Source organism: Papaver somniferum, unplaced genomic scaffold, assembly GCF_003573695.1.
Source record: "Papaver somniferum cultivar HN1 unplaced genomic scaffold, ASM357369v1 unplaced-scaffold_132, whole genome shotgun sequence".
Lineage (NCBI taxonomy): Eukaryota > Viridiplantae > Streptophyta > Magnoliopsida > Ranunculales > Papaveraceae > Papaver > Papaver somniferum.
Window position 1 is genome coordinate 4,339,371 of NW_020622381.1, and position 11,262 is coordinate 4,350,632.

Below are 11,262 nucleotides of genomic sequence, written 5' to 3' on the forward strand. Positions count from 1 at the left end.
AGGACAATGTTAGATTTAAGTTTGGGGGTATGAGAGAAACTTTTTAGTTGCAATATGAATAAATAAACTCCAGAGCCTAGAAATTTATGCCTATTAAGGATAGCACTAACCAACCTAAGTGGATGGAAGCATTTTGATTGTAGGAGTTGAGGAACCAATCTGATTAGATGGCAACATCTAGAAGAGTCTATTCATAAAAGCACAGAACTCAGGTGTTAGAAATAACATGATAGTTTCACCATATCTCGTTGAGTCCTTTTCACTTCTATTTTTATTTTATTTTGTTTTTAAACTATGTTTCTCTAAGTGATAGGTGAGGCCCATGATTCAAGTTGTTACCAATGCTAGGGTGAATTAGAGTGATTGAGAAAGATAAAAAAAAAAAAAAAAAATTGAGACCAGACCATTTGACCAAAAGGAATAAATTCAATAAAGTCGACCACTGGTACCCTTGTATATGCCAGTTGTGTTGACCTAGAGTTAGGTTATCGACCACTGGTTCCCTTGTATATGCCAGTGTGTTGATATTAGTCAGACTAGTATCTCAATCCATTAGGATAGGTTCATTTTGGCGGAGGCCTTCAGACAGATATGGGAAACGCCGTTCACTTAGTAAACATCAAAACCATCTATGTTTTTCTATATCCATCTTCTTGATCTATCCATGTGATTAGTTTTGACTCCGGATATTGATGTCCATAGTGCAACTATTTGAGTAGAGCTCTGTCACTTTATATGAATTTTAGTATGCTTGAGTGCAAACTCGTGTACAACAATTGGAATTTCGCATCAGGGTACTTCCTCCTGTAGTCAATAAGTATGCCAACCAAGGAGATTCTTTAGTACCTTCCAAGGTTCTTTGTAGATAGCTAAGGTCTGGAGTAAAGGTTTTGTGGGTATATCTCTGGTAAGCCCTCCCGAGACTATAACTCGGCTACTAGGGCCACCTAGGGGTTTAAAGGCTTATTGCATACACTAAATGCAATCGAAGATGCCTGCGACATTGAGTTAGGATTTTATTTTCTATTTGATTTGCTCGAGGACTAGCAAATAATAAGTTTGGGGGTATTTGATAGGCACATTTTTGTGTCTTATATAATCTCAATTGTATATATTATTAGTGCTCGATTTTATATTTATTATGGCTTTTTATGTCCCTGTAGGTATTTTTGGAGAAATAAGCTTTTGCGGCGAAATTGGCTAAAAAAGTGGTTTTTGCGCTCGTGGGAGAAAATTACCATACAGACTCTCACTTTGGATAAGGGGTAACCTAATTACTAAGAGGTGACCCATTTCCAGGCATCTTCTAAAGGGAGACCAGAATTGGATAGGGGGAGGTCATCTTCTCCGTTTGAAAACAAAATTGGCGGGAAATTATTGTTGTTGAAGAACATATTTTTGATTTGGATTTTGGACGTGATCTTAAGAGATTCAATCACTAAACTCCATTGGGCTGGACTTTATTGGACTAAACAGGGATGGTGTGTTTTATTTGATCGTCTAGAATGGGCTGGATAACTCGAGTTTGATTGAAACAGTGGAGTATTTATTCTCGGGATTTCTGTGAACTTGCGGATCGAATTTGGGTGAGATTTAGTCGGAGTTTTACTCGTATTTGGTTTGGGACTGACCTGGAATGAAGAAACAGGGCTGGTAAGGCTTGTAGATGTGAGAAAAAAGGGAAAGAAACCGAGTTTAGGTAAGTTCAAGTGTCACGGGTATTTGCTGCTATATATGGAAGTTACGTGTGATTTGAGGGAAGAATATCTTCACTATCCGACTTTATCCTGTATTTGGAAGAGTTTACAACTAAATAGAAGACGCGTAAAGGGTTAAAGAATGGAGAAATCCCGTGGCTTGGCAAGAAAGAAAAGGGAGGTATTTTTGGAGATTTCGTGGAGATTAAACTAGCCTGTGGTATATATAAGAGCTGCTGGGAGTTCATAGAGTGGAGTCGAGACTTTGGGGACCGAGCAGAGGTGTTAGGGTAGTTGCGGAGTAAAAACGAGAGCTGCAGAGACGATTTCCATCAACAGCAGTCGAGAGGTAGAAGAAGAACAGAACCGTCACCTTTTCTTTCGAACTGTAACAGTTTTGCAACAAAATTATTTCTATTAGGGTCTTCTCTGTAACACTCTTCTCTGTAACAGTGGGTTCTGTAACAATTATAACTGTTACAAACCCGCTGCTTCAAACCTCTTCTTCAATAAAACACCTTATTAAGCCATGATTAAATATTTTGAGCGTATTCCTTCCATGACGAGCTAAACCCCAAACACTGGGATGACGGAGGAAGCCCTATTTCACGCATGTGGTAATTCTAATAATTCTTTTATGACTATTTGCATTGATTTTTAATCGATTTATGATTTTTATTGAATGAGTGTGATTTCGTTTGATGGTGTATGCTTGGTCTATGTATTTTTGATACATCATGCTTTTGATTGACAGTCATTGCTTTTCAAAAATCTATTTTTGGAAAAGAACAAGAGTCCATATTTTTATTATTTGAACTATAATTGATTGGAATTATTATTTGAGTCGCATGAATGGAATTTGGTGGAATCCTGAGTCTCAGTCTCTCTCGACATTGTGACAAACCTTTTGTATATATATTTTCTATTTTTATTTTAAGTCTAGAACCCAATCTTATCGAGTCCGAGTTGAACGATTCTTATTACCACTTTTTCTAAAACAATTAAAATCACATCATGCATGAAGTTTTATTCTCCAATCTACGATATTGTTCGTTTGTTCTTCTTCTTCACCGTCTATTATCATCACGTTCACTTCTTCTTCTTCTTTATTGATTGATGGTGACAGAATTGTTTGTATTTTTATGCATCTCGCAGTTGGATCTGTCATCATGCTTGAGATGAAAGAAAAAGCGTCTGCGAGTCTGTTATCCTTCTTTGAAATGTGCCTCCATTTTATTTTTGGGATTTTCACTGACAATTCTTCAACGAGCTTCTTGTATTTCTTCAAGGATGGTTCATTTGTAGTGTACTCTCCCTTTATTTGGCAAACAACTAGCTGCGAATCACTAGTGATCCTGGCATTTTCTAGTTTCATTTCTATTGCGAACTTTAAGGCATGTATCACAACTTCATATTCCGTTTCGTTATTAGTGGATGCGAATTCCAATCTGAATGAAAAAGTCATCTTCACTCCTTCTGGAGAAATTAAAACAATTCCAACTCCATTGCCTTCTCCATTTGATGATCCATCTACCAATATCTCCTATCTATTTGGTTCTGTTAATAAGTCTTTTGGATCTCCGTGTTCTTCTTCTATATCCATCATTTCTTCTACCGCTTCATATTTTTCTAAAGGAAATTCTGCCAAGAAATCTGCAACAACTTGTGATTTTGGTGAAGACAAAATTTCATATTTAATATCAAAGTGGCCTACTTGTGCATTCCATCTCTCCACTCTTCCTGATCTTTTTGAATTCTTCATCACTGATTCAATTGGTACTTTTGTTAATACCTTTATCTTGTGCGCTTGAAAATATATGCGGAGCTTAAATGATGCATAAACTAATGCTAAGATTAGCTTCTCAATCTTTGAGTAATTCTTCTCGACAGTATTAAAAGTTTTGCTAATGTAATAGATGGGTTTCTGCACTCCTGCGTCTATTCGCAATAACACGACACTTAATGCATGCAACGTCGTCGCAAGATAGATTAATAATTCTTCTCCTGATTCTGTTTTTTGTAAAATAGTTGTATTCATAAGATGTTCTTTGATCCCTTGAAAAGCTTTTTCGCATTCATCAGTCCATTTGAATTTCGCACCCTTCTTGAGTATATCGAAAAAATATTTGCATTTGTCTGATGATCGCGAAATGAGTCTCCCCAGCAAAGCTAAAAGTCCATTCAACTTCTGTACATCTTTTATTGTTGCTGGTGTTGGCATGTCACGAACTGATTGCACTTTTTCTGGATCAACCTGTATTCCTTCCTTTGATACAATGTAGCCTAAAAAATTTCCCGATGCAACTCCAATAGTACACTTCTCAGGATTCAGTTTCATGTTATACTGTCGCATTTGTTCAAAAATCTCCCTCAGGTACTGTACATGGTCTTTGGCTTCTTTACTCTTTACTAACATGTCGTCCACGTATACTTCTAATGTTTTGTGTATCCATTTCGCGAACACCTTCTCTACCATTCTTTGGTATGTCGCTCCCGCATTTCGCAAACCAAATGGCATTTTTGTGTAACAATATAAACCTCTAGGGGCGAAGAAAGCATTATGCTCTTGATCTTCTTCAGCGAGAGGGATCTGGTTATATCCTTTGTACCCATCTAAAGACGATACCCTATCATTTCCGGCTGCGGATTCCACCATTTGAGGAATATCTGGTAAAGGAAAGCTATTTTTAGGGCAAGCTTTGTTTAAATCAGTGAAATCTATGCAAATCCTTATTCCTTTGTTTTTCTTTGGGACAATGACCATATTCGCTATCCACTCTGGGTATTTAGCTTCTCTTATGATTCCTGCATCAAGCATTTTCTGTAGTTCTTCTTCTATTTGGGAATGGTAAGTTGTTGCGATTTTTCTTATTCTTTGTTTAAATGGTCTCACATTCTTGTTAATCTCTAACTTGTGACATGCAATTGATGGATCTATTCCCGGTATCTCATCCATGCTCCCTGCGAAAACGTCTTTATATTCTCGCAAAAGGTTAACAGTTCTTTCTTCTTCTTCTACATCCATCTTGGTTCCAATTCTCAATATTAGAGGTTCTTCTATAGTCCCAACGTTTACTTCTTTTGTTGGTTCTGCGGAAGTTGATAAACTTTTTAATTTGTCGTTGTATTTTTAGTAAATAGGATTCGAACTCTAAGACTTGTTAAGATTAATTTTAAAGGAATAAAATAGAGAGTTACTGGGTCTAGGATTCGGCCAAACTCATACCAATAGGTTCAATTATTCATTCTCAAACAATTATCGCTCGACAAATAAAACAACATCGACTCTTATTCTTGCCAAGGTAGATTCTCCAAACATTAGTTATAAATCGTAAGCATGGGACATCAAACATCTAAGCAAGCATGACCCATCTAATAAAATAATAACTAATTTTTTCAAATCATAATTTTATTTTAATTAAGTGCAAAAGTCAAATAGAAACTAAAACAAATTCACCCATGTATGAAGTCCGGCCTCCTCCGTCGACCCAGTGTTGGGGTCTAGCTTCTCATAATAAAAACACACTCAAAAAATATGATTTATAGCTCAAATGTGTTTTTATTAATAAAACAATGAATCTGCAACGCTGTATAGGCGTTACAGAAATCACTGTTACAATATTTGTTACAAACTGAAGCTACTTGTTACAAAATTTAAGACGCTATGATGTTGGAAAAATAATATACTAGAAATAGCGACCACAGTTTGCAGTCTTATTTTCTTCGTGGCTTATTCTTCCTGCAGGTGATGATTCACTCTGCAACCTCCTATTTTACACTCAGTCTCTGCCCCAAACTCTCGATGCCCTTCTCTGCTCCCAGAAAACTCTATTTATACTCACAGTACTTTAAAATCTTCGTAATTACTCCACAATATCTCGCAATAACTTTCATTATTCTTCACGGGAATAGTTCCCTTTTTTTATCCCATTCTCACGTCTGTTGACAGACTACACACTCCAAACACGAAGCTGCACGTATCTTGATTGAGTGTGACTAATTACAGTGCACGAAATCCTCCAAAAATATCTTAACTGATAAGTATACTCGATATATCCTCGAGAAAACAATATCTTCCCTGTTTTACTTCAAGCCGCGTGGACAACCCAATATTTTCAATTCGAACACCATTACCACTCCTGTTTAGTCAAAACTGGATATTCCAAGTCAAACCCAGCGATTTAATCTCGCCAAAACTCCTTGTAATTCTTCACATAAGCTCTCGGATTTTAAAAAGAAACCCGTAACTCCCTGTGTGATTCAAATTGAAGTTCCAGCCAATTCTAATCCAAAATAATGATCATACCATTCATGTAAAGCTTAATCAAGACGTCCCATGAAATTTCAGCGATTGAGTCTCAGTACAGCAGCTTCAAAACATCAACCCTAATTCTATTCCATTAAAAACCATTTTCCCGCCAAAACTATGATGCCTCAGATCCATGATTCTAGCCAATTTAAATCGAAACAGAGACCCATACCAGCTCTGTTTGGGTACTAGGAACAAACCCATTTTATTTTAGCCATTTAGTCTCACCCAAACACCTCCAAAACCGAAGCCCTAATTTTGCTGCCAGTTTTCCCGCCAAAACCGAATTTGAAATGTTGAAGATGAAGTGCCCTTAACCAAATCGTGGGCGCCTTTAACAGATGGGATGCTCTGGGGTGCAACAGTAATTGAGGTGCCCCTTAACCAACAGTGGGAGTCCGAATAACACGTGTCCTACGGGGTCCAAAAACCACTTTTCGAGCAACTTTTTCCATAAAAGCTTATTTTCTTGAAAATACTTAAAACAAGATTATTAGTGATAAAACGAGTCCTACCTAATGTAATTATGGGTGAAAATGTGTCGCACTTACGTGCTTATCAGCAGTGTAACTGGACTTGGGTTCTCCCATTGGTGTTGGTTCTTTTATTGTTTTCACAGGTCCTTCTCCTTCTTCCGAAATTTCGCTGGGTATTCCCCTGCCTTCTTTTGCCGAAAATTCTTCTTCTTTCTTTGCCTCCTTTGCCAAATTTCTGCGAAATTGTTTCTTTTTTGCTCGTCCTTCATAATGCTTTACTTCAATCTGATAACATAATTTCGCATTGTCAACATCTCCTCTGATTTCACCTATTCCATTCGGTGTGGGGAATTTAATACATTGATGCAACGTTGATACTACAGCTTTTATCGCATGTATCCATGGTCTTCCTAGCAACATATTATATGGCGATTCCATATCCACCACGCATAGTGTCACGTGTGTTTCGATCTCTCCTAGTGGAATTCGTACCACCATTTCTCCTTTAGGTTTTGTTGTGGATTTTCCAAAGCCATGAACAAGATATGTTGAACTGGACATTTCTTCATCTTTAAATCCCATTCCCCTGAACGCATGATAAAATATTATATCCTCTGAACTTCCTGTATCGACTAAAGTTCTGTTCAATATCCATTCTTCCGTGGATTTTGTTGTTGTCCCCTTCTCTTTTCGCGTAATAGACACTGTAATAACCAATGGATATGTGTGGTTCAAATTTTATTTTGGTATTTCTGCCGCCATGAATGTGATTTTTTGCTTTTCCCAATCTTTCAAGGGTGATGTCTTTTCTACCGCCATAACCTTCCTTCCTTCAAAATTTCGTTTATGTATTCTTCCTTTGATGTTTTCATGGAATTCGTTAACCATTATTTTTGTTATCATATTACACTCCAATCTTTTGTCATCTTCATTGACTCTAATCATTTTTCTTTTAACTGGTTCACTGATTTGTTTAATCACTTTCTTGATTTGAACAATCTTCAACTTTCGATCTTCAACCTCCCTGTTTCTAGCGCCATTATGTAGTTGCAGGAAATCCTACACTACACCCCTAATATGGTTTCATTAACATTCAACTCATTTTAGATTAACAATCTTAATTTTATTGATGAATCTTTGAACAATCTTACAAGAAAAGATAAAGGAATCAAGAATAACCACTGCTCTAGATTTTCTCTCTCCTATTTACTTGCTTCTCATCCAGAAAAAGATCTCTCTCTATCCTTTACAACTGAGCGGCTATTTATAGGGAATTACATAGTGGATGACATCTAATCTGTTTATTTTCGGATATGTCTTGCGACATTCTCGCATCCTTACAAATGTTATTCTCGAAAACTCTCTAATTTTCGCAGGACCATCACATTTTTCTCATGATTTTAGCTGACGTCGTTTATTATGTCATTTCTGAAATTGTTCTGCGACGCTGTTGTGTTGTGTTGTTGATAATTTCGCTGAGACATTATTGTTGCGAGATTCTGATCCTACATTGTTATAGTGGTTTTGAAGATGTTGATGAGGTGCTAATGGATCAAGCTGTTGCTGCTCCAGTGGTTTTGAAAATGTTGGTGAACTGTTGATGGTTTGGTGGTTTTGAAGATGCTGCTGATAGAAATGGAAGTGAAAATTGATTGTTGCCGCTGATGATGAAGGAGATGGAAACGGGTTGTTGCTGCTGTTCTGGTTAATGGTGTTCAGAACATAACCTACCATAAACGCCTAAAGGTTCACCATTCTAGATTCAGGGGTCTAGATGGTGCCCATGTTTCTAATTAACTATGATTAAGTTACTAGAGTTGTAAGGAAAGGGTATATAAATAAAAATCCGGGACTGTTTTTCTCAGAATTGCTAAATCGAATGGTTGATGACCATTATAAACAAAGTACAAAAGTATGATCATTTTGTAACTGAATTATAAAAAAGTATGAGCATTTTGTCAACAAATTGAAAGCTCGTTTGGTGGTCTCCAATGGGCCTCCACCGGATTAACACTTTTAACAACCATGCGAGATGTTCTTATAGTCACGACTCACATTCACATCCAACGGCTCTGACCTTGCCAAACTGATATGACAACAAAACCGGCGACAGAAGATGCCAGTCACCAAGTTGGGTCCACGATGCTAAAAGGAAAACAAACAGCTGACTTATTTACCGGATTCAACGGTAATAATAAAATCCAGCTCATATCCCCATTACGCCATTATACATTTATACTGCTACTTTCTATTAACGGATCTGCAATCAGATATTTCTAGGGTTTCCTCAGATCGCAGGCATCGAAAATCATAAATCATCTGTGATTCTATTCTGAATTACTCGATCTGAGGGTATCCCAATTAGGGGATATTTTTCTTTTGAAAGTTTTCGTAGATTTTGATTGAGTTGTTGTTATTTGGGGATTTTTTTTCAGGACTTCTTTAGGAAATCATGTTTCTATTCGATTGGTTTTATGGGGTTTTAGCATCTTTAGGTTTATGGCAAAAAGAAGCTAAGATCCTGTTTCTAGGTCTTGATAATGCTGGAAAAACTACTTTGCTCCATATGTTGAAAGATGAGGTAATTGTTTATTGTTTTTAGCGATTAATTCTGTAGTGTTTTGAATGGTTTATGATTCTGAAATTTTGATTGTTGTTTTGTATGTTTTTGTAGAGATTGGTTCAACATCAACCTACACAGTACCCGACCTCAGAGGAGTTGAGTATTGGACAAATCAAGTTCAAGGCTTTTGATCTCGGTGGGCATCAAATTGCTCGTAGGGTTTGGAAAGATTACTATGCTAAGGTGGTTTTTTTTTTTCATTCTAATACTGTTCAATTTGGTGTAAATGTTCTGTGCATTGGTTTGCAATTAGAATGCTCTTATTGTTGCTTGTAAACTTTTGTTTGGGTTTGTTCATTCAAGTTGGCCGTGTTTAGACATTCAAGTTGCCTTTAATTGTATCGAGAAGGTCTTTGCATCTCAAGTACGACATTACGAAGACCTTTTGCTTGATAGATTAGATCATATCCCAATGGGATAGCTGTGGACCTCGACATTCAGTCAGTAGTTGGCACATTACAAAGACCTTTTGCTTCTGCTGTATGAAAGTTGAACTTGAGTAATTTCTCCACATCGATATTTCCAAGCTATCATAATTGTGTCACATTGATAACCTTGAATCTGGTGACATACAACACTTTACTTGTCTACTTCCTATAGCATTCCCATCTTGATATGCGTTCTACTGAATTTTTTTATCTTCTTTAGTCTTAGTATTCTTTTGATCTAGATTCAGCAGTGGTCTTGGTTTTTGTGTTTGGTTAAAACACCATCATGTTTTCCAGCAGGTGTTATACTAGGTACTTGCATTACAGAAGTATATTGGCCTAAATGCCTGACGTGTAGCAGTGTTCTGACCAAAATATCCTGCATTGGACCAGCTGCTTACATCTAATAGCTTGTCACATTATAGTCGAAGAAACTAATATTATTCATTTCCTGTTTCTTTCCCTTTTGAGTGCAGGTGGATGCCGTGGTGTACCTAGTGGATGCTTTTGACAAGGAGCGGTTTGCTGAATCAAAGAAGGAATTGGATGCTCTACTATCAGATGAGTCCCTAGCTACTGTGCCATTCCTGGTGTTGGGTAACAAGATTGACATCCCTTATGCAGCCTCAGAGGAGGAGCTTTGTTATCATTTGGGACTGACCAACTTCACCAGTGGCAAGGGAAAGGTTAACCTAACAGACTCCAACGTCAGGCCAATCGAGGTTTTCATGTGTAGTATCGTCCGCAAGATGGGATACGGTGATGGCTTTAAATGGGTCTCTCAGTACATCAAGTAGGGTGGTATGGGCACATGTAAGTGGTTGGAGAAAATGGGTGTTTGTTTTGATTGAATGCTGTTGGATGACCGACAAGAACAACCAAATATTTTTGTGTCATGAGAATTTTTTGCTATGTAATGTGATTGTGTAATGCTAAAAAACAGGTTCCCATTGGATTTCTTCAGGTTCTAATTCTTCATTTCATTTTATTACTTACCCAATTCTAATTTTGTTCTTCTTTTACGGGCTTCAATTTTTTTCTTTCTTTTCCGCTCTAGATCCTTTGCCAATTTGTTGCATAGCTCATTGATGAGATGTTGCCTTTGAAGAACCGAATGGCTTGAAGATCAAACCTCATCCCCTTGGACCTTAGCCATAGGTGGCTGGTGTTTGTTCACGGCCTGTGTCACAAGTCACACCACATGCTGTTTCTAATGAATACCGCAGTATACCATTATACTACTGAACAAAAAGTAACCGAGACATCTACAGTTTTACACACCTGAATACGCGCGTTTTACATTTATATTATTATTATTATTATCTTGTTTGTTTCATTTCATTCTTTCGTCTGTCATCAAGAAAGAAGGTTTGGTTACACCTAAGTACACATCTCTCTCTCTCGATCTGATCAATTCTCTGTTCAAACTTCTAATAATAATAAGAAGAAAAAGTTTATTCCTTTTCGGATTTGTAAGGGTCAGATAAAAGCATGTTTCTTCTTGATTGGTTTTATGGTGTTCTTGCATCACTTGGTTTATGGCAAAAAGAAGCCAAGATCTTATTTCTAGGTCTTGATAATGCTGGAAAAACAACTCTTCTTCATATGTTGAAAGATGAGGTTTTTTCTTTCAAACCCTTTTTATGTTTTTCTTTGTTTTCTGATCTGAATTCATGGGGTTTGATTTTTGATATTTTTATTGGATTTTTTTTTTTTTTTTTTTTTTTTT

General features: G+C 36.9%; 2 protein-coding genes across 2 annotated transcripts in view; both read left to right on the forward strand.

Annotated features, from left to right (window-relative positions):
- The first annotated feature begins 8,714 nt into the window (after positions 1-8,714).
- Positions 8,715-10,533, forward strand: LOC113332626 (GTP-binding protein SAR1A-like). Its single transcript, XM_026579149.1, has 3 exons — positions 8,715-9,063; positions 9,157-9,288; positions 10,010-10,533. Exons 1-3 carry the CDS (start codon positions 8,935-8,937, stop codon positions 10,328-10,330), a joined length of 582 nt encoding a protein of 193 aa, XP_026434934.1. The 5' UTR covers positions 8,715-8,934; the 3' UTR covers positions 10,331-10,533.
- Positions 10,534-10,861: 328 nt separating this feature from the next.
- The window catches only part of LOC113332627 (GTP-binding protein SAR1A-like), a 2,279-nt gene continuing 1,878 nt past the window's right edge, over positions 10,862-11,262 (forward strand). Inside the window, exon 1 of the mRNA XM_026579150.1 lies at positions 10,862-11,153. Coding sequence (XP_026434935.1) covers positions 11,025-11,153 — 129 coding nt within the window. The 5' untranslated portion in view covers positions 10,862-11,024. The remainder of the gene's footprint in view (positions 11,154-11,262) is intronic.